General features: G+C 38.1%; 1 protein-coding gene across 1 annotated transcript in view; it reads left to right on the top strand.

Moving 5' to 3' along the window:
• Positions 1-24,440, top strand: part of WDR49 (WD repeat domain 49) — a 194,173-nt gene that overhangs the window by 158,555 nt on the left and 11,178 nt on the right. Inside the window, exons 15-16 of the mRNA XM_023737952.1 lie at positions 2,512-2,621; positions 4,610-4,756. Of these exons, the coding sequence (XP_023593720.1) occupies positions 2,512-2,621; positions 4,610-4,756 (257 nt within the window). The remainder of the gene's footprint in view (positions 1-2,511; positions 2,622-4,609; positions 4,757-24,440) is intronic.

Here is a 24,440-nt window from a genome sequence, read left to right as displayed (position 1 = left end):
TTGTCTCCAAAGCCCGAGTGACTAAATAATATGTCTTATACAAGGAAGAAGGCATATTGTGAGGGGGCCATTCCAGAATGATGTGGGGAAAAACTGTCCACCTGTCCTAAATCTTTTGGATGGCAAAGCTTTCAAAAAAAAATCATAATTCCAAATAATTTATGTAAATACAACCTCTCTCAAGGAGGTGGAGATTAACTCCTCAGTCTCCTTAAGTGTTGGCTGCATTTGGTAACTTGCTTCTAGAGTAAAGTATTGACAGGAGGGGAAAATTTAACTTTACAAAGGAGAACTTGGCAAACACTACCTCAGCCTAGTGATCAAGGTTAACATCATCAGCATGTTATCAAAAAGTGTTGGTAGTATGTGATGTACGCTTGATATGATGAGATGAAAATGGCACTTTATTTTTGTTGTCTCCCTCCCAACAACCCATAACCCTAATCTAACCATAAGAAAAACATCAGGCAAACCAAATTGTGAGACACTCTTTAAAATATCATATTCCTTAAAACTGTCAAGATTTTAACCTTGTGAAACAAAGGAAGTCTAAGAAACTTTCACAGACCAGAGAAGGCTAAGGAGACATGACAACCAAATGTAATGTAGTATCCTGGATCGGCTTCTGGTACAGAAAAAGGACATTAGGAAAAAAACTAGTGAAATCCAAATAAAAAATGGAGTTTAGTTAATAGTAATATACCAATATGGTAACAATATTCATTTTTTAGTTGTTACAAATGATGATGTAAGTTGTTAGTAATGAGGAAAATTATGTGAAGGGTATATGAGAACTTGACGTACTATCTTTACAACTTTTCTGTAAATATAAAACTATTCTAAAATTTTAAAGTTTATTTAAATATAAAAAATGAATAAATAAATAAAATAAAATAAGAGATATGCATAGATAATTTCACTTGTATTGATATTTTAGATTTTTTTTTTACTGATATTTTAGATTCAGTTAAAATAGAGTGGAGGAGAAGGAAGTGGAAAGTTAACATTGATTGAATACTGTTATTTATTATGCACTTCACTGAACTTTCATCCATGTTACCTCTTTTAAAACCACAACAAAAATCCCAATTTGTAGAGAAGGAAACTGAGGGTGAGAGTTTAGGAAACATCTCAAGGTCTTATAGCTACTAAGTACTTAGCAGAGGTGGGGATAAAAGTTAGGGGTTGGGGGACTGGTAACAATGAAGGGTTAGGGAATGCAAAGAAGGGAGGTAGAAGTGAGAGGGTAGGACAAGATCAAGATCCTCATGGCACGCCGTGATTTTACTAAAGATGGGCAGGTTTTCTTGCCTGGTGTTCCCGAGAGACTGATAATGATTTTTGGTGATGCAGTTTGCAGCTGTTAAGGATAAAGTCTGTGACAGTGAACGTCGAATGTATTTAAGATGATTTTCTGGTTTGTGGAATCATATGCAGCTAATGATTTTACTTCCCATGTTTTATTGACAAAATCTCTTTCTGTGGATTCAAGCTAATCTAAAGTTTTCTTATAGATTTATATGACAAGCTTCAAAAAAACTGAACTTGTTTGCATGTTAGATACTATAAATGAAGACCCAAGACTAATTTTGGATAAATAGGCTTTTGACACTGTCATGGATTAAATTGTGTCTCCCCCAAATGTGTCAACTTGGTTAGGCTATGATTCCCAGTATTGGGCGGTTGTCCTCCATTTTGTGATTATAATTTTATGTTAAAGAGGATTAGGGTGGGATTGTAACACCCTTACTAAGGTCATATTCCTGATCCAATGTAAAGGGAGTTTTCCTGGGGTGTGGCCTGGACCACCTTTTATCTTATAAGAGATAAAAGGAAAGGGAAGTGAGCAGAGAGAGGGGGACCTCATACCACCAAGAAAGAAGCACCGGGAACAGAGCACATCCTTTGGACCTGGAGTTCCTCCGTGGAGAAGCTCCTAGGCCAGGGGAAGATTAATGACAAGGTCATTCCTCCAGCGCCAACAGAGAGAGAAAGACTTCCCCTGGAGCTGACACCCTGAATTTGGACTTCCAGCCTACGAGACTGTGAGAAAATAAATTTCTCTTTGTTAAAATCATCTACTTGTGGTGTTTCTGTTACAGCAGCACTAGATAACTAAGACACATACCAATAACGTATGGGTAATTACCTAACCCGTGTAATTTACACACAGGGAAAGAATAGTGTGTATGCATTTCTGTGAAATTTTCCTTTGTATAGTTTGTTCTCTCACCTTCCAGTTGTTAATGGGGACAAGGTCTTTGTTGCTAAAGCAGCCTCTTAGCCTCTCTAGCTCTTTTAGCCTTTCCGAGTCTCATCCTTTTATATCAATATCTGGCTAGCAAGCATTTTATTCAAAGATATGTCTTGGTTAGTGTAAAAAATGTCACTATTTAGGTCCAGAGGAAGAGAAATTTTTTTGTCAAAGTCAGACATGTACTTATAGCTAGAAAGTGTCTGTTCATCCTTTGTGGTTGATATTTTATTCCATCATAAATTATTTTCTTCCAGTGTCAGAGCATCAGAAGATATAAATTTAGGTATGAAATATAAAGCAAGAAATTGCCACAAGAAAAAAACACATCAACTTTACGATGGTGAAATTATACAAAAAACATCCAGTAAGTAATCATTACCGATGTATTCTTATAAAGCTATTATTATATAAATTAGTGTGATTAAGACAAATAGCTGTTTTATCTGCCAGGAATGATCCTGTTTTTTAAACCTGAAGGTGAGGTCATGTGATCTCCATTTTACAAGAGAGGAAAGTGAGGTTCTGGCTGCCAGGGCAGAAGTGGAAGGTCTAAACCAGAAAGCATGTAAAGCACCTATTATATTCCCAATATACAGTTGGTGGCAGAATGTTAATTCTTTCCCCTAAGTATTTAGGAAACAAGGATGAAATAAAACTATTTTTTGCTTTCAGAAAGTCCAAAGCCACACAGAACAATGTCTTAATCTAGTTTTTGTCTGACCAGAAAAGAATTATGAAAAAAGTCATTGAAACAAAGGAATTGCTATCATATTGAAGCATATTATTTAGAAAAGTAGGTGAGAATCATTCTCAAAGCTCCATCATATAATAGAATATTTCACTTACTGCAAATCTTTTTTCAACTTATGTCCTCGGAGGAGCGGTACTCCCACATGGCAGATATGTTGATTTTAGAATTTCTGATGAAACTTTGCTGTCAAAAGGTGCATAATTATTTGCTAACATCCAATAGACATTTATACACTAATCTACTTTATAGGGTTTTTGTCAGGCTTACATGAGATATTATATGTAAGATACTTTGAACAGTGCCTGGCATATTGTAGAAATTCAATACAATTTTATTATAATATTATCATTACTGTTTTAAGCTCAAATTAAGCTTACCTTGGAGCACAGCCTTTGGACTAAAACATACTTGTGTTTAAGTCCATATTCTGCCATTTACCAGCTGTGTAAACTCTGGCAATTTACTAAAGCATTCTGAGCCTTAGTTTCTTCATCTGTCAGATGGGCATAATGATACCTTACAGATTGTGAAGACTTCTTTTTTGACTGACATAGCACATCGTTTTCAAAGTGTGGTCCCTGTCCTAGCAGCCTCAGCATCACCTGGAACTTGTTAGACATATCAATGATGGGACCCCACCCCACCCTAATAAATCAGAACACAGGTTTTAACAAGCCCTCCAGGTGATTCTGAAATCTAAAGTTTGGGAACAACTGACATACCAAAAACCCAAACCCGCTGCTTTCGAGTCGATTCCAACTCATAGTCACCCTATGGGATAGAGTACAACTGCCCCGTAGGGTTTTCAAGGAGCAGCTGGTGGATTTGAACGGCTGATCTTTTGGTTAGCAGCCAGGCTCTTAACCACTGTGCCACCATTCACACAGCAGGTGACTATTCCACAGCAGATGCTGAATATGTATTCATTTCCTTTTCCTAGGTACTGAGGCTGCCAAAAACATAATGCCTACTTTCACAGAGCTAACAATCAAACAAACATAAAATCACATCTCAAATGAAGCTTTTATAAATTTCTATCCCATTATGCGTTTATCTCATGAAGCAAAAGGAAAACTTTTTCATTTTTTCCAAGACTTTGCTTTTAAGGACATAATTAAAATAGCTTCCCATCATCTCACTGTGTGCATAATAAATTCAATGATAACACATCTCCGGTTTACATTTTAGTAAAATTAAAAAGTACCTGCAAATTCAAAAAGTTACGTGTTCTGTTAAACATTAAAAAAATAGATTGCATTTCACAAAGGATACAATTTTCTTGCAGATAAAAGAGAAACTGGAGCTTTCCAAAACTGCAGCATAGTCATATTCCAGTGAAAATAGCAAAAGAAAACAAAATAAAAAATAAATGATTGGGAAGCTTTGAGTTCCTCTTGGTTTCTTTGAATAAAAAAGACCATGGGTTTATCTTGAACAGCTGTGTTTATAGGGTTTGCTGATCATTGCAGCTGTACCAGCTGAGTAACAGGAAGATTAAATTTTAGAAAGTTAACTTTGCTAGGAAATGTGCTACTTTCTTCTGAGGAATTAATGATACTGTATTTTTCTCCTGTCCTCACCTAAAACCTGCTGCTGTGAAGGTGCATTTAGGTCATTAACGATCGGAGCCCTGAAAGAGCTGCCTGAAGTGAATAAGCCTGATTTTCTTCTAGATCCTGAGAAGTACTTTCAGGAGGAGCCGGAAGAGGAATGTCCCCAAATTTCAGAGCTTCCACCACTTTCTGAAAGTAAGACTTTAGCCATCATGTACCTTCATTCTCTCTCCCCATGAAACTCAACCAATTTAAAAAATCAAGTAGAATAACATGAAAGTAACACGTGCTTGCCTTGTAGGGTGCAGTGAACTGAAGTGTGGCATGGCTGTTAAGATTTATAGCTCAGCTGCTGATATGTGCTTTCAGAAAGGACAGCCAACAGGCTGGAATACATGAAGGAATATTTTTATTTTGTAGCTGTTCTGAAGTCAGAAGGCCATGAGAATATATCATGAATCAGCCATGGATGAGAACCCCTCCCCCAAATAACCTTAATTTTCAAAACTGGTATCAGAGAAAAAACATCATAATACTTCTTCAGAACAGAATCTCTGACAATCTGGTTTTGTTCTTTTCATGTGAAATACTATAAATAGAGGCTACTCAAAGTGCATTGTCTTGGAGGCTTCCAGCTGCAGTGCTAGGCTAATATGAGACAGGACAAGAAAGCTTAGAAAATACAAGGGAATTATCTCTGAAGATTTGGAAAGAAGATTGCAAAAGAGATTTTTTTTTTTCAAACTATTAAAGAATTCTGAGTTTCTAAGAATTTGGAGAATAATTTCTGGACAAAAATCCAACCTGCACAGAGGGGCCCTATGGGAGCACCAGGCAGCACAACCTGATCCTCAGTGAAGCCTGCAGAAAGCATATGGACGCTGCAGGGAAACTCATTTCAAATAATTAATGAATAGTGCAAGTTTTCAACTTGTAACATCCGAAAGATCAGAACTACGCTTGTGCCATCTGAGATCTATGGTTTCTAAACTTTTCAAATCCTCTGAGAAGGGGTTCCATCTCATCCTTGAGAAACAAAAACCTTTTGCAATCGGGAGATATTTCCTTACGTCCACAGTTGCAGAGGTTTAAGCCTTCTTCTCATTGCTAGGTCCCCTATGGGATAGGAGAACAGCTGGTCAACATTTTTTTTTTTTGAAGTTCCACTTATAAGCAAGGTACAGTTGTCATGCCTCATCCTCATAGTTTCCAATCTAATTATTATCAGCTTCCTTTACCTTCCCTCAGAGGCTCTATTTTCTAAATGTATTATCATTTGCTTACTCTTGTGAAGGTCACCCATGGTTTCTGCTCATATCTTTTAAAAATGCGAAGTCATAAACTTTAGGGCCCTAAATAGCCCTTAGAACATCAGATCAGGCTTTCAGTCTATCATTGTATTGTTTTTCACCAGGATGATTCATCTCTAAGAATGAGTATGGAGAGTACCTGTTTTGTCCTTGTGAGCCTCAGACAGAGGAGAATCTGACGGCAGGGTGTAGACAGTAAGCAAACATCCAGAGAGCCAAGACAAAGTTGTAAAGATAATTCAGACATAGGACATGCATACAGAAGGAAACTAAGACAGAGCAAGAAGTCAGAATTGAGGTGAGTTAAATAGGTGTTAGGGAGTATGCAGAAGCTGGAGAACAAAGGACTGGGAAGAGACAGGTAAACAGTGAGGGCAGCTAACAACTCTCTTCAGCTGTGACAGCCCCTGCTCCTTTGAGAAGTCTTTTACATTTTACCACAGGAGGAATCCACGCAAGTTCTCCTTATGGAGAATGTGTGTGTGGAGGGATGTGGGGATGGCTTGCTAAACAGCAGTACTTAAAATACTAAAAGACTAATACAGTTTTAAAGGTAATTTTTCCCCTGTATTTCTTCATATTAAAATTTCCTGTAATTTTCCCACAATTTTTCAAAAGGATTTTCCTTTCTTTTGCTTTTCTATTTCTTTCTTATGCTTTTATTCCTTTGTCTTTTCTTTATATTTTCACCGACCTGCCTCTTTTGCCAGTGAAAATATTTCCTTCTATTAAAAATCTCATCAATGTGTGAAAGAGACAGATGTAAATCATTGATGACAACAGAATTCATGACATATGACACCACTGATGAGGTTCTGTGAAAGTACCAAGGAAGAAGTCAAATTAATTTGGCTGGGGTTTAGGAAAGAATTCGCAGAATAAGGGTCACATCTGAGCTGGGACTGAAAAGATGAGATGGAGTTCAAAGGAGCAAAGAGAATCAAGGTTGGGGAAAGAGTGTGAAGAAAGGCACGGCAGATGAAGAAGGGGCGGAAGTCAAAGTGATTCCGAGTAGGCTGCAATGGGTGACTTCAGATGGTGAAATGTTGACTGAGTTAGACACACATGAGTGGAGGTAGAATATAATGACTTGGGTTTGCAATGTATTGAGTTTGAAGTACTGGTATGCCATTTGGAAATAAAGGTCTGGAGGATGGGAGGGGATTGTAACATACTCTGTATAACATCAGAGTCTGACTAGAAAATAGTGAAATAATGTTTGCCCATTTATGTATTCAGCCTTTCCTAAGGTAGCTGTTGAATGTCTTCTCTGTGCTGCCCCTGTGGTGGATGCCAAAGACATAGAGGGAACATGCAGATGCCCAGCCTTCAAAGATCTTGAAGTCTAGTTGGGGAAATCAGCAAATAAGGAAACAAATAATCGTGTTTTACAACAAGGGCTATGATGTGATGGAGGTTAGCTCTGGATATTGTGGGAGCATATGGAGATTCAGAGTTGGTTTTTCAGGGAAACTAGATTGAACCTGAGCTGTATATTTAAAGTCAAACTGATATTATCAAAGTAAGAAAAGAATGGAATAATATTTCTGGCAAAGGAGCAGCATATGTAAATGTAAGTTTGTATGAATAACATGGTTTGCTATGGGAACTATTTGTAGTTTCAAATAGCTGAGTTCTAGAAAAGGCATGATGAGAATTAACGCTAAATAGGTAGATGGAGGTCAGATCATGAAGTACCTTGTGTACTATGCTAAAAGTTTTGGCATTTATCAGAAATGTGGAGCTATTGAAACACTTTAACCAACTAATCTGAATCATTCTATTTTGTCATCTCTATTAGTTCTTCAGTTTTTATATCTCTTTGTATTGTTATTTTAATGATTACTCTAGAGATTACAATACTCTTTCTTAGGCTCTTTATTACTTTTTGATACTAGGCTTACATCTGGGACAATTTTCCTTAAGTAAGAAGAACTTCTTGCAGTATTTCTTATAATGTATGTTTGCTGGTGAATAATTTTCTCAGCTTTTATGTGTCTAAAAAAGTATACTTATTTCATTTTGATTTTGGAAGGATATTTCCACTGGGAATAAACCTCTAGATGGCAATATTTTTTTCTTTCAGCATTTTTAAAGATAATGTCCCCTTATTTCTTTACTTCCAAAATTCCTATTTAAATTCATCTTCTAATATTATTGATGCTTTTTTGAATGTAATATCTTTTTTATGGCTGCTTTTAAGACTTTTAACTTTATTTTGGTTTTTAACAGCTTTACTATGATAAGTCTAAATATGGTTGTCTATGTATTTATAGTGTTTGGGGTTCAGAAGAACTCTTGAATGCATCTTTCTTTAAAGACCTGAAAATCTACTTCTGTAAAGATTACAAACAAGAAAACCCTATGGGGCTTTTCTACTGTGTCACATGGGGTTGCTATGAGTCAAAATTGACTCAATGACACCCACAAGAACAACAACAACATATTTTCAAATATTTTTTTTTCTATTTCTTCTCCGTCTGGGATTCTCATTATACATATGTTAGACTGATGATGTCACAAATGTTTCATAGGTTTTTCTTTTCTTTTTCCACCCCCTTCTCTGAACTTCAGTTTGGATATTTTATATTGACTTGTTTTCCAGTTCACTAATCCTGTCTTCTACCAGTCTGCTCTTAAACCCATCTAATGAGCTTCTAATTTCAAATTTTTATTTTTTTTCAATTCTAGAATACCATTTGAATCTATTTTATATACATTCTAATCATCAGTTGAAATTCCCCATCTTTTCATCTGTTTTGTCCAGCTTTTCTCTCTTATTTAACATATTTATATAAGTAGTTTTAAGGTCCTGGTTTGCTAATACTGCTGTCTAGATGACCCTTGAGTCTGCTTCTAATGTCTGTATTTTCCTCTTTGTTATTGGTCACATTTTGCTGCTTCTTTGCAAATCTTGTATTTTTTAAAATTTTATGACAGAAATTGTGTGTAAAATATCTGTGGATACTAAAATTAATGTTATTTTCTCCCAGAGACAGTTCAAGCTTTCCTTAGTTTGGCAGAGAGGGTGAGCGGCTGATAACCTTGGTCCAATTAGGAATTGATCAGTGTCAATGCTGGGATGCAACTTTAGTGAGAATGAGCCTCCTTCTGACTTCAAACGTCTATTTGTTTTAGACCTCTAACTTTAGTGGGATATTGTCTTCTAAGCACTACGAGACTGCAGGAAACTTTATTCTGCATTTTCAATCTAGCCCACAGTCTTCTACACCACCCCAGCATTCAGCAAATGTTCACTGGAACTTTTCTAAATTCTGATACATCACACTAACCTATATAGCCATCAAAAGCTCTGCTGATTTTACTTTCCCCTAGAAGAATATCCCTGCCTATGGCAAGCCACTTTTTCAGCAAGGCCAAGACATATTAAATCCCCAGAGGGAAGAAAATATTTCAGTCTCAGCTTATCTAGAAGGGCTCTACCGTGTCTGGAATTTTAGTTAATTTCATCTTTTTTTTTTTTTTTTAAAAAAAAGCTTGCATGCTTTTTTCCCTCTATCTGTTGTAGTAGAAATAATGAACTGTTAACTGTTTATTAAATCCTACCCAAAAACATAATTCCCATTGAAATGTTTCAAATGGAAAAGTGTCATGACCAGATTTGTTTTTTTAGAAAGCTTTCTGGAAACTGTGTGGTGGATACATCATAATGGAGCTAGATTGAAGGCAGCATATTATATATAATAGTACGAACTTGGTGTTTGCAATCAACTAGCTGATTCTTAACTTTGGCTTCTTCTAGTTGTTTTTAAGAAGTCTTTCAGTGGCACAAATGGTTAAATGCTTGACTACTAATTGAAAGATGTTTACCTATGTTTTATTCACTATGCAAAGGAATTCAACTGCATGGACCATAACAAATTATGGATAATACTGTGAAAAATGGGAATTCCAGAACAATTAATTGTGCTCATGAAGAACCTGTACAGAGATCGAGGCAGTCGTTTGAACAGAACAAGGGATACTGTGTGGTTTAAGGACAGGAAAGGTGTGCATCAGGGTTGTATCTTTTCCTCATACTTATTCAATCTGTATGCTGAGCAACTAATCCAAGAAGTTGGACTATATGAAGAAGAATGTGGCATCAAGATTGGAGGAAGACTCATTAACAACCTGCATCATGCACATGACATAACCTTGCTTGCTGAAAGGGTAGAGGATTTGAAGCACTTACTAATGAAGATCAAAGACTACAGCTCTCAGTATAGATTGCACCTCAGCATAAAGAAAACAAAAATCCTCACAATTGGACCAATAAGCAATATCATGATAAATGGAGGAAAGATCAAAGTTGTCAAGGATTTCATTTTACTTGGATCCACAATCAACACCTACGGAAGCAGCAGTCAAGAAATCAAATGACGCATTACATTGGGGAAATTTGCTGCAAAAGCTCTCTTTAAACTGTTAAAAAGCAAAGATGTTTCCTTGAAGACTAAGTTGTGCCTGACCAAAGCTATGATATTTTCAGTCACCTCATGTACATGCGCAAACTGGAGGATGACTAGGGAAGAGTGAAGAATTGGCGACTTTGAATTATGGTATTGGTGAAGAAGGTTGAATATACCATGGACTTCCAAAAGAATGAACAAATCTGTCCTGGAAGAAGTATCACCAGAATGCTGCTTAGAAACAAGAATGGTGAGACCATATCTCACATACTTTGAACATGTTATTAGGAGGGATCAGTCCCCGGAGAAGGACATTATGTTTGGTAAAAAGAGGGTCATCAAAAAAGAAGAAGACCCTTAGCGAGATGGATTGATACGGTGGCTGCAACAACGGGCTCAAGCATAACAACAATTGTGAAAATTGCGCAGGACTGGGCAGTGTTTTGTTCTGTTGTACATAGGGTCGCTATGAGTTGGAACCAACTTGACGGCACCTGACAACAACAACTAATTGAAAGGTTGGCAGTTTGAATCCACCCAAAGGTGCCTTGGAAGAAAGGCCTGGCAATTTACTTCTGAAAGATTGCAGCCACTGAAAATCCTATGCAGCACAGTTCTACTCTGACACAGATGGGATTGCTGTGGGTTGGAATCAACTTGACTGCAACTGTTTTTTTTCTTATTTTAATTGTTGATATATAGGTAAATTCCTTAAGCTCCTAAGTCTCAGTTTTCTCATCTGTAAAATGGGTGTAATGATACCTGCCTCTTTGAGTTGTGTGGGTTAATTATCGCACAATAACAAGCACATAGTAAACATTCATTAAATAGTAACTATCATTGTTTTGAAGATAAAGAGATCCTAGAAAGGAAGTAACTAATTTGGAAAAGGTTAGGGAGGTAGAATTTTACAGGATTTTGTGCCTTGATTAGAGGTGGAGACATGGATGACTATCAGGTTTCTAGCACAGATAACTATGTCAAAGAAAGTAACTATCATTGAAAAAGGAGATACAAGAGAAGAAGGTGGTTTAGAGTTAGGAAATAAGGTCAGATTTTAGGATATGATGAGAAGGAGATGTCTGTAGGACACCTACCTTGAGAAGCCAACATTTTTCCAAGAAACGGGATATAGTAGGAAGAGAAAGAATGGTAACTGAAGAAAAGCTAGAGTCAAGATGGGTTGTTTTTAATTAATTGTATTTTTCAGTTCATTTTTTTTCTCTAATTTTAGATGTAATGTATGAGCATTGTAGAAAGTTGGCTAGTAAGAAGTAAAGAGAACTCTAAAGAACCTAGAAATAGCAGATTCAAGGAGCATCCACCACCCCTAGGCCTGATATAGTGTCCAAGGAAGAGGGTCACTCAGCCTAGGGCTGAGACCCAGACATTGTTGGAGAGGGCTTAACTGTGTCTCACTGGATAGCAAAGTTGCAGAGATGAAGCTCCGGTAGAACTTGCTGGAAATCTGTTCTCCGGGAGCACACTGGACAAGGATGAGAAACCCATTTTTCCTCCAATGTCCCTCCAGTGCCTTCTAGTGACCAAGCTCAATATCATGCTAAAGAAGAAGTATTTACAGGACCCCAATCCATTATCAGAGCCCTGGTGGCCCAGTGGTTAAAAGCTTATCTGCTAACCAGAAGGTCAGCAGTTTGAATCCATCAGCTCTTCCTTGGAAACCCTGTGGGGCAGTTCTACCCTGTCCTGTGGGGTCACTATGAGTCAAAATTGACTTGATGGCAAGGGGTTTGGTTTTGGTTTTTAATCCGTTATCACAGAGCAGGCAATGACAAGTGGATTTGGAGCTGGGAGGCAATAAACTGATGATCGGCCTATTTTATCTTTTTTTTTTTTCCCGTCTCTTAGGAAAATTTTCTTACTTCTAGCGCATTTATATTATTTTTTTAAACTTTTGGAATAACGTTCATTATCCCTGTCAAGCTATAAGGTGGTAATGGTTGTCTTTGGGGGAAACTGTCATTTATAAAGGGAATAAAACTTAGAAGACTCAAAGGAATAAAGCTATGAAAGTTAAATTTCAAGGATAAGCATGACTTCAAATCAAGGCTCTACCAAATGCTAGCTATGTGACTGAACAAGTCAGTTAAACTCTCTGTGCCTTGTTTTCTTTAACTGAAAATAGGCTTCATACTAGTTTCTATCCTCATATGGTTGCTGCAAATATTAAATAATACATGTGAAGCACTTAACACAGTGCCTGCCATGTAAGAGTTCAATACATTTTATTAATTGATAATATTTTATTATTATTCAACTAAACAGATCCATGCTATAGGAATTATTGTTAGTCCTATTTTCTATATGAAGAATCTGTGGCACGTTGTTGTTAGGTGCTCTCAAGTCAGTTCTGACAGTGACCCTATGGACAACAGAAGTAAATGCTGCTGAGTCGTATGCCATCTCACAATCTTTGTTATGTTTGAGCCCACTGTTGCAACCACTGTGTCAGTTCATCTCATTGAGAATCTTCCTCTTTTTCGCTGACCCTCTAATGTCCTTCTCCAGGGAATGGTCTGTCCTGATAACATGTCCAAGTATATGAGACAAAGTTTTGCCATCCTCACTTCTAAGAAGCATTCTGGCATAGAGAGTTTAAATAACTTACCTGGCTCACATAACTAATAAGGAAGAGGTGGCGTGTACCTGAGAACTGGAAGACTGACTTGGGTGTCCATATCATTAATATTTCTAAATGAGGCCTCCCCTGTTTAAATCACATTCCCTAGGCAGCCTATTCTTGTACTTATTGCTAACACCAGCGTTTTACGATAATATTACCTATTCTTTATCACTTTCATTTTAAACTATTCATCTCCTTTTCAGGTCGATGCTACTGAATTTAAAAATTGTTATTATAAAAGAGCAGTTAAAAAAACTCAATTACTAATATATTTCCTGTTCTAGCAACCATTATAGAGAATACCTTAAGTCTTTGCACAGCATTTTAAGCACATTCTTGCAGTCTCCATAATTACAGTTTACGAAAGGTTATTTGGCAATTGTAAGATGAGAGGCATTTTGCCAGGCTTTCTTTCAATGTTCTAAAACTATCACTTTGGAACTTAGGACAGTTTTCAAACACTTCGTAATCCCCAAGTGACTTTTTAGCCTTACCTACTGGGTTTTTAATGTCTTTTTGTATTCTCTTTCTTTCTCTTTCAACTTGAAACATCTTTCACAGTCTCTCTTTGGCTTCCAAGTTGTTCCCAATGGGTTCTCAAACAGCTTGAATCCCCTCTTTCATACGCCTTATTCAAAACCCTGAAAACTACTTAGAACTGGCTCTGAGTCAGGTTTGCCAATAAAATTCCCCAGAACTCATTCGCTTTGTATCTGTAAAATCTTTAAAACTTCCAGTATAGAGAAAATGCTGCATTAGTGATGTTGTTGTTATTGTTGTTAGGTGCCATCAAGTCGGTTCCAACTCATAGAGACCCTATGTACAACATTAGTGATACTGCCTGTGAATTGTTTGTTGTTGTTTTTTTCTCAGTCAAAGGTAAAATGTATCAGACAATTAAACAGATTATTTTATTCAGGCTATTGCACAGGGAGAACGTTCATTAAAGAAGAACATCTCAAAGAAAAGGAAGGGGGCCTGGACTTTCATAGAAGCAGGTAAATGAGAGAGTCATCCCAGGTCTTAGGGGAGTTATGAGAAAGGATAGAGAGGGTCTTCTCTCAGAATATGCAAGAGAGGAGTGGTCCTTTGTGATTAGCTGTTCCCAGAACACAAGGGGGGGGGGATTTCTTAACCATCTCTGCTTTCCAAGAACACAAGGCTCAAGTAAAGTTCACCACTGTCAGCCCCCCCTCCCCCGGCTTTTGTTCAAGACAAATGAATATCATTCATCACCCAACAACGCAGAGGAGATCATAAACCTCCTGGGTGTCTCGAGATTCTTACTGGTGTTTCAAAACCAGATGAACCATACATTGATAGGTGGTGAAGGGCAACTGTTTTAGGATCGTGGGAGAAAGGCAACCTAGAGTCTGGATAGGGATCTTAGCAGTCAGGTTTTAGTTCTCGGTGATGGTGGGAGGAGGCAGGAATGAGAAAAATTGGAAAAGTAAGTTTGGAGTGTTGGTAGCTAGACATTGTAGGAAACTAGAAGAACTGAAAATTTGAAAAACGTTGACAATTTGTGCAAGATAACAGGTTCCAGTACAATTTGCAGATAAGTACCAAAACTGTTTTTCCATAGAGGAGGAAGAAATCAATTAATAATCTACCAGACAAGACAGAGTTTGAATATCCATCAGTAACCTGCAATTTACAAAGAGGGGCAGACTAGCTCATAAACAATGAACTGAGCCAAAATCTGACAATCCTGGAGGGTGTGCTAAAAATAAGGTATGGTTTTCCATTAAAATGCAAAATTTCTCTCTATAGCTCTTAAACTACATGTGTGAAATATACACATAAGCATTTAGTAAAATCTGGTTTAGTTTATCTTTGATTTAGAATATAGCCTGAAATCTATGTACCAGTAAGTACAAAAAAAAACTCGCTGATATTATGTAAAAATTCATAGAACAAATAATTAAAAAAGAGGAAGAAAACATTTATAAATATATTCATTTTATGTAGGCAATGGGAGATGCTATACCTGGTTCACCCGAGAAGATTTTAGATAGCTAAAGATTCATAATGAACACAAAACTTAGAGACATTTTAGAAGTAGAAACCCTTCCTATTCTTATATATCTTTGTTTACATGGTAGCACCAAATGATCTTGAAATTCACGCATACATACGCTATATCCCAAAAATGTGGGGTCTACAAAACAGCAGTCATTAACATGTGAAAAACTTTTTTTGAAAAGATTCAACAGGTCCAAATCACCATCATTTAAGAGTCATAAAAATAAATAAATAAACCTGTCGCTGTGCGGTTGATTCCAACTCATGACAACCTCATGTGTTACAGATTAGAACTGTGCTCCATAGAGTTTTCTTGGCTGTAATCTGGTTTTCTTGGCTATAATCTTCACGGAAGTAGATTGCCATGCCTTTCTTCTGTGGTGCCGCTGGGTAGGTTAGAACTGCCAACCTTTCCGTTAGTAGCTGAGTGCAAACAGCTTGCACCACCCAGGGACCTTTTAAGAGTCATATGAGACTATTAAAGTATTGTGCTCAATCCTTACGACTCTCTGTCACCAACCTGTGGACTTTGTCATCAGATTGCTGATTGGTGGCTGAAATTGAATGACATCTTGGCAATACTGATCTAGACTCTAGGTCTAGGAATTAGAACTTTGACATCAAAATTTTGTCAGTAGATACTAGTGTGGGCATCACCTGGGAACTTTGTTAGAAATGCAGTATCTCAGGCCCACCCCACACCTGCTGTTAACTGCCATGGAGTTAGCCCCCAACTCATGGTGACCCCATGCACAATGGAACAAAATGCTACTTGATCCTGCGCCATCCCCATGATCAGTTGGGACTCAGACTATTATAATTCATAGGGTTTTCATTGGCTGATTTTTCAAAAGTAGATTGCCAGCCCTTTCTTCCCAGTCCATCTTAGTCTGGAAGCTTCGCTGAACCCTGTTCAGCATCATAACAACATACACTCCTCCAGTGACAGACGGGTGGTTGTTGCACATGAGGTACATTGGTTGGGACTTGAAGCAGGGTCCCCTGCATGGAAGGAGAAAATTTTACCACTTAACTACCCCTGCCCCCTCACCCCACATCTAGTCACTCAGAATCTGCATTTTAACAAGATCATTAGATGATACTTATGCACCTTAAGGTTTGATAAACACTTGTTCAGAGTACTCAGAATACGATGGAGGATGAGAACTAGAGAGAAGGTTCTCAGAATACTGTCCACTCACAAGCTAACAACAGCTGGTCATTACAGTGCTATATTTACATAGCCGCTGTCAAAGATTGAATTGTGTCCCCCCAAAATATGTGTCAACTTGATTAGGCCATGATTCCCAGTATTGTGTGGTTGTCCTCCATTTTGTGATTGTAATTTTGTGTTAAAGAGGATTAGGGTGGAATTGTAACACCCTTACTAAGGTCACATCCCTGATCCAATGTAAAAGGAGTTTCCATGGAGTGTGGCCTGCACCACCTTTTATCTTACACGATAAAAGGAAAGGGAAGCAAGCAGAGAGTGGGGAACTCACACCACCAAGAAAGCAGCGCTGGGAGCAGAATGTGTCCTTTGGACCTGGGCTTCCTGCATGGAGAAGCTCCTAGTCCAGGGGAAGATTGATGACAAGAACTTTCCTCTAGAGCTGACACAGAAAGCCCTCCCTTGGAGCTGACACCCTGAATTTGGACTACTAGCCTACTAGATTGTGAGAGAATAAACTTCTGTTTGTTAAAGCCATCCACTTGTGGTATTTCCCTTAAAATAGCACTAGATAACTAAGGCAGCTGCCAATGCCAACTCCTTTCTTGCCAGGATGTCTTAGTGAGGTTTGCTACTATTGTTGATCTGATATTATTAGTTGCCAATCAGGGGGCAAGGGAAGGATGAGAGCTCAAAATATTAACCAGTTCTGCTGTATTAAAATCATGGAATCTTTTTATTTTAGTGAAAGTGCTTTGGATAGCTCATGATCACCATTTTCACCACTTTTAAAACACCTTTTAGGTTATCATTACAACATACCTGTCAGGCAGCCACCCATAAAGTGATGTTTAAATGTCATGTTTCCCAGGTAGAAAATAGTGAATGTAAATGGTTACCAACAACACTAGGTGTTACATCTTAAGAGCTAAGCTGGGCTTGTGATAAGGGGTATGATGGATACATGACATGGAAACAATACCCTTCTAACATTATAGGTAGCCCCAGTGGCACAAACAGTTAAGCTCTCAGCTGCTAACTGAAAGGTTGGTGGTTCGACCCCACTCAGTGGCTCCGTGGGAGAAAGACTTGGCGATCTACTTCCATAAAGATTACAACCAAGAAAACCCTATGCGACAGTTCTACATTGTCACATGGGGTCACTAGGAGTCAGAATCGACTCGATGGCATCTAACAACATTACCATTTTACAGCCCTTAGGTCTCTGGAATGCAGTAATTACAAGGCATGAGGGATGAACCTGTCCCTTGGCATACCTGGAGGTTCCTTCATGCATTTGTTTGTTCATTCAACAAACATATTTTCTGAGTACCTTTTATGTACCAGACACTATTTTAAGTGCTAGGGATATATGGTGCACAAAGGCAGACAAGATCTTTTCTGTCAGTGAATTTATTACCTGGGAGGGAGATAGACAATAAATAAGTAAATAAGTAAAAGAACAAGATAAGTCCAGACAGTGGTATTAACAAGAGCTATGGAGAAAATAAATCAAGATAATGTGATAGGGTGTGACGAGGGAGAGAATCCACAAAGGTCTCTATGATATTTGAGCTGAATCCCCGTCTTAGACATCTAGTGCTGCTATAACAGAAATACCACAAGTGGATGGCTTTAACAAAGAGAAATTTACTTTCTCACAGTCTAGGAGGCTAGAAGTCCAAATTCAGGGTGTTAGCTCCAGGGGAAGGCTTTCTCTGTTGGCTCTGGAGGAAGGTCCTTGTCATCAGTCTTCCCTTGTTCAGGAAACATCTCAGTGCAGGAACCTCAGGTCCAAAGGACGCGCCCTGCTCCTGTCACTGCTTTCTTGGTGGTATGAGGTCCCCAACTCTCTGCTTGCTTCTCTTTCCTTTTATCTCTTGTAAGATGAAAGGTGGTGCAGGCCACACCCCAGGAAAACTCCCTTTACATTGGATCAGGGATGTGACCTGGGTAAGAGTGGTGTTACAATCCCACCCTAATCCTCTTTAACATAAAATTACAATCACAAAATGAAGGACAACCACACAACACTGGGAATCATGGCCTAACCAAGTTGACACATATTTTTGGGGGACACAATTCAGTCCATGACACTCCCCAAAAAGGAAGGAGCCCCAAAAAGATTTGGGGACAGACTATTCTAAGGAAAGAGAACAGAAGTGTAAAGTCACTGAGGTGGGAATAAGGTTTAGATGTTCAGGGACAAAAAGATGCTCAGTGTTGCTGGAATGAGTGAGGAGACTGTTAAGAGATAATGTTGCAGGAGACAGGGGTCAGAACCTGTGGGATCATGTAGTGTTGGCAGGGAATTTGACTTTATTCTAAGTGTGGAGGGAAGTACTTGGAGGGTTTCAAGAATGGATCCAACTTATAAGTCCATATATAGTGGCTGTTACTAACCCTTTTGGTAGAACAACTGTCCAAGATTCTAAGTTTGTTACGGGGCCTAGAAGGTAAGAAGTTTGAGATTCTTCAGGTAGCACTTATGTGGGTACTTGAGGATGCTTCAAGATAAGCTAGATATTTAAATAAACATGTATTTTCTTTACAAGGAGTATCTCACAGACTCCAGCCCAGACCCCAGGAATTTTATCAAGCCAGTTTGGTTGTCCTAATAACACTCACCTTTGCAATTTTGCTGTGGTAAACAGAATACTTCATAACAAGTGTATAAGTCAGGGGTGGACCATGGAAGAAGAGCCAGGAGGATCATATATTAAAATATCTATTACAAGGGTCCAGAGACTGTCAGAAAGGGAGGAGCTCAAGTAGATGGAATTCCATGGGCACAGGTAGAAGTTGTTGTCCATAAATGGAATTTCTTCCCTCAGGGAAGCCTCAGCCCTGCTTTTAAGGTCTTCAAATTATTAAACCACCACTTATCTGTCAATTCATCTTACTGTAGTGGCTTGTGTGTTGCTGTGATGCTGGAAGCTATGCCACTGGTTTTTCAAACACCAGCAGCATTACCCATGGCGGACAGATTTCAGCAGAGCTTCCAGACTAAGATAGACTAGGAAGAAGGACCTAGTGGTCTACTTGTGAAATAATTAGCCAGTGAAAACCTTATGAATAGCAGAAGAACATTGTCTAATATAGTGCTGGAAGATGAGCCCTTCAGGTTGGAAGCTGCTGTAAATACAACCAAGGAAGAGCTGCCTCCTCAAAGTAGAATCAGCCTTAACAACGTGGATGGAGTCAAGCTTTTGGGACCTTCATTTGCTGATGTGGCACAACGAAAAATGAGAAGAAACAGCTGCAAACATTCATTAATAATATGACTGTTAAATGAATGAAGAATGAATCTAGGAAAATTGGAAGTCATCAAAAATGAAATGGAACACAATAACATCAATATCCTAGGCATTTGTGAGCTAAAATGGAATGGTATTGGCCATTTTGAATCAGACAATCATACGGCCTACTCTACCGGGAATGGCAAATTGACGAGGAATGGTGTCACATTCATCGTCAAAAAGACTATTTCAAGATCTATCCTGGAGTACAAGGCTGTCAGTGATAGGATAATATTCATATGCCTAAAAGTAAGACCAGTTAATATGACTAATATTCAAATTTATGCCCCAACCACTAATGCTAAAGATGAAGACATTGAAGAAATTTACCAACTGCTGCAGTCTGAAATTGATCAAGCATGCAATCAAGATGCATTGATAATTGCTGGTGATTGCAGTGCGAAAATTGGAAACAAAGGAGAAGGACTGGCAGTAGGAAAATATGACCTGGGTGATAGAAATGATGCCAGATATCACATGATAAAATTTTGCAAGACCAATGACTTATTCATTATAAATACTTTTTTCACCACTTTTTACACATGGACCTCACCAAATGGAATAAACAGGAAACAAATCAACTACGTCTATAGAAAAAGATGATGGGAAAGCTCAATATCATCAATCAGAACAAGGCCAGGGGCCAATTGCAGAAGAGACCATCAATTGCTCATATACAAGTTCAAGCTGAAGCTGAGGAAAAGTAAAACAAGTCCATGAGAGCCAAAATACAACCTTAAGTATATCTCACCTGAATTGAGAGCCCACCTCAAGAATAGATTTGACACATTGAACACTAATGAATGAAGACCAGACTAGTTATGGGACGACATCAAGGACATCACACATGAAGAAAGCAAAAGGTCATTAAAAAGACAGGAAAGAAAGAAAGACAGAAGAGACTATGAAACTTGCTCTAGAACATAGAGCATCTAAAGTGAATAGAAGAAATAATGAAGTGAAAGAGCTGATCAGATTTCAAAGGACAGCTCAAGAAGATGAAGTAAAGTATTATAATGAAATATGCAAAGACTGGAGTTAGAAAACCAAAAGGGAAGAACATGCTTGGCATTTCTCAAGATGAAAGAAATGAAGAAAAAATTCAAGACTCGTGTTGCAATATTGAAGGATTCTATGGTCAAATATTGAACAATGCAGAATTTATAAAAAGATGGAAGGCACAGAGTCACTGTACCAAAAGCAACTGGTCGATGTTCAACCATTTCAGGAGGTAGCATATGATCAAGAACCAACGGTATTGATGGAAGAAGTCCAAGCTGCACTGAAGCCATTGGAGTAAAACAAAGCTCCAGGAATTGATTGAATACCAATTGAGGTATTTCAACAAACGAATGCAGTGCAGGAGGTGCTCACTCACCTATGCCAAGAAATTTGGAAGACAGCTACCTGGTCCACCAACTAGAAGAGATCCATATTTGTGCCCATTCCAAAAAAAGATGATCCAACAGAATGTGAAAGTTATCAAACAATATCATTAATATCACACACAAGTAAAATTTTGCTGAAGATCGTTCAAAAGAAGTTGCAGCAGTACATTGACAGGGAATTGCCAGAAATTCAAGCAGGATTCAGAAGAGGATGTGGAGTGAGGGATATCACTGCTGTTGTCAGATGGATCCTGGCTGAAAGCTGAGAATACCAGAAAGATGTTTACATGTGTTTTATTGACTATGCAAAGGAATTCGATTGTGTAGATAACAAATTATGGAAACTTTGCGAAGAATGGGAATTCCAGAACGCTTAATTGTGCTCATGAGGAACCTGTACATAGCCCAAGAGGCAGCCATTTGAACAGAACAAGGAGATACTGTGTGGTTTAAAATCAAGAAAGGTGTGCATCAGGGTTATATCTTTTCACCAAATTTATTCAATCTGCTGAGCAAATAATCCGAAAAGCTGGACTATATGAAGAAGAACGTGGCATCAGGATTGGAGGAAGACTCATTAACAACCTGTGTTATGCAGATGACACAACCTTGTTTGCTGAAAGGGTAGAGGATTTGAAGCACTTACTGATGAAGATCAAAGACCACAGCCTTCAGTATGGATTACACCTCAACATAAAGAAAATAAAAATCCTCACAACTGGACCAATAAGCAACATCATGATAAATGGAGAAAATATTGAAGTTGTCAAGGATTTCATTTTACTTGAATCCACAATCAAGCCCTTGGAAGCAGCAGTCAAGAAATCAAAGGATGTATTCCATTAGGCAAATCTGCTACAAAAGACCTCTTTAAATTGTTAAAAAGCAAAGATGTCACTTTCAGGGCTAAGGTACGCCTGACCAAGTAATGGCATTTTCAATCACCTCTTATGCATGTGAAAGCTGGACAATGACTAAGGAAGACTAAAAAAGAACTGATGCCTTTGAATTAGGGTGTTGGCAAAGAATATTGAATATACCATTGACTGCTAGAAGAACAAATATATCTGTCTTAGAAGTACAGCCAGAATGCTCCTTCGAAGTGATGATGGTGAGACTTCATCTCACATTCCAGTCCCTGGAGAAAGACATCAGGTTTGATAAAGTAGAGGGCCAGGGAAAGGGAGGAAATCCTCAATGAGATGGATTGACAAAGTGTGCTCGAGCATAGCAAGGATTGTGAAGATGGTACAGGACCAGGCAGTGTTTCATTCCGTTGTGCATAGGGTGGCTATAAGTTGGAACCCACTCTAGGGCACCTAATAACAACAATTGATTAAATCTAGCTCACCCAAATTATCCAGGATAATCTCCATTACTTTAGTCAACTGATTAAGGAGTTTAATTGCATCTGCAAAATCTCTTTAGAGCAACACCTAGATTAGTATTTGATGGAATAACTGTGGTCTTTAGCCTAGCCAAGTGTCTTAGTTATCTAGTGCTGCTATAACAGAAATACCACAAGTGGATGGCTTTAACAAAGAGAAGTTTATTCTATCACAGTCTAAAATAACCCGTTGCCGTTGAGTCTGACTCATAGCGACCCTATAGGATAGAGTAGAACTGCCCCATAGGGTTTCCAGGAGCATGTGGTGGATTCGAATTGCTGACCTTTTGGTTAGCAGCCAAACACTTAACCTCTACACCACCAGGGTTTCCTATCACAGTCTAGGAGGCTAGAAGTCCAAATTCATGGTGCAAGCTCCAGGGGAAGGCTTTCTCTCTCTGTCGGCTCTGGGGAAAGTCCTTGTCATCAATCTTCCCTGGTTGAGGAGCTTCTCAGCACAGGGAACCCAGATCCAAAGGACATGCTATTCTCCTGGCTCTGGTTTCTTGGTGGTATGAGGTCCCCAGTTCTCTCTGCTTGCTCCTCTCCTTTATATCTCAAAAAATATTGACTTAAGACACAACCTAATCTTGTAGATTGAGTCCTGCTGCATTAACATAACTGCCTCTAATCCCACCTCATTAACATCATAGAGGTAGGATTTACAACACAGGAAAATCAAGCAGATGGCAAAATGGTGGACAATTACACAATACTGGGAATCATGCCCTAGCCAAGTTGACAGATATTTTCTGGGGACACAATTCAATCCATGACACCAAGTTAATACATCAAAAAAACCATCACAGCAAGGTTAAAGACATTCTCTAATAATCTTTAAAAAGTTCAATAAATGGCTAATGGTTCCTTTCATGTTTCATAATCAATTGCAGGCTCACGCACATTATCATATGAAAACAGTATACCATTAATTTGGAGATGTTTTAATATAGATAGTGAGAGGAATTGATTACCATTTTTCATTTAGAAGGGTTAGGTTAATGACATCATTTTTGCTGCATAACTGAAATTAACAATGAATCCAAAGAAGATTAAATTTTATGGCCCCTCATCTACGAGGGCCCCTGTGAGTATTAGGGGTAGGAAGTGTAGAATATTCTAGGTGAGGAACGGAAGCCAAGTTGCAAGCAGGTGTAAGCATTTTGGGTACATTTCCTAAAAGTGATCTCAGAAGAAAAGGATCAACTCCCCAAGGTTCCAGTAATTTTTTGAGATTCATTTTCATATTTGAAAAAACAGTCACCTTTATAACTAATTTTTTATTTCTAATTTTATGTTCTTTTTTTAAAAGAGAGCTCCCGAAATTTTAAGCTTCAGGTCCACGAAACAGAATCCACCCCTGCGTATGAACTTTTTATCACTTGCTTTTAAATCAATGAGGTATCCAAACAAGGTCTCTGTCAAGTTCTTACTGGAGCCTGTCAGTTAGTTATTAGTTTAATTGTCGTGAAACCCAGTCAATCATGATGAAAATTCCTCATCTAGTTTAGAAACAAATCTCGTAAAACAAAGAGTTTAGTTCAAAAGTAATATTCTAGCTTCTATTATCTGGAGAATCTAGAAGTCTATTATCTGGAGAGTGCTAAGGCATTCTAATTTCCTTGTGATTCTGAAGTGCTAATCTGCAGTCATAGGGGACAGGACCAACTGCTAACGTACAGAAATACTGCTGGTATTAGGCAAATGGGAACTGTTGTTTTTCGTTTGTAGCTTTGGTTATAGAGCTGGTTCCAGGTGTATTCAATTTGGTCTTATTGCAAAACTACAGAATACATTCACAGGATTCAAATATTAGAACATATAAAAGTCATTCTCTGAGAGGTTTCCCTCCCTCCTGTGCCCCGTATCTGTCTAGTTCCCACTCTAACCCATGTCTGGTAGCCACTCCTGCTAGTTTTATTGTATCCTTTCAGAGCTTCTGAGTGCATTTATGATTTTAGATTGTGGCCTTTCTTTTGCTTTTCATTTGCCTAGTATACATTTCCCATCCTTTTATTTTAAATTTTATGACTTATTTTATTTTAGATGTGCACTGGCTCTTGATTTTTGATCCAATTAAAAACTCATTTTTTTAATCAGAAAATTTGAACATATTTAAATTTATTTTTATTTTAGATATATTTGATTTTATAGCATGCTACTTTATGCTATTTTTCTGTTTACATAGTTTTTCCAGTTTTCACTGTGTTGTCTGTTTTTTTCCCTCTAGTTTTTTGTTTAGG

This window comes from Trichechus manatus, unplaced genomic scaffold (genome assembly GCF_000243295.1).
Source record: "Trichechus manatus latirostris isolate Lorelei unplaced genomic scaffold, TriManLat1.0 scaffold00110, whole genome shotgun sequence".
Taxonomy (NCBI): domain Eukaryota; kingdom Metazoa; phylum Chordata; class Mammalia; order Sirenia; family Trichechidae; genus Trichechus; species Trichechus manatus.
This window is presented reverse-complemented; position numbering and strand designations above follow the sequence as displayed.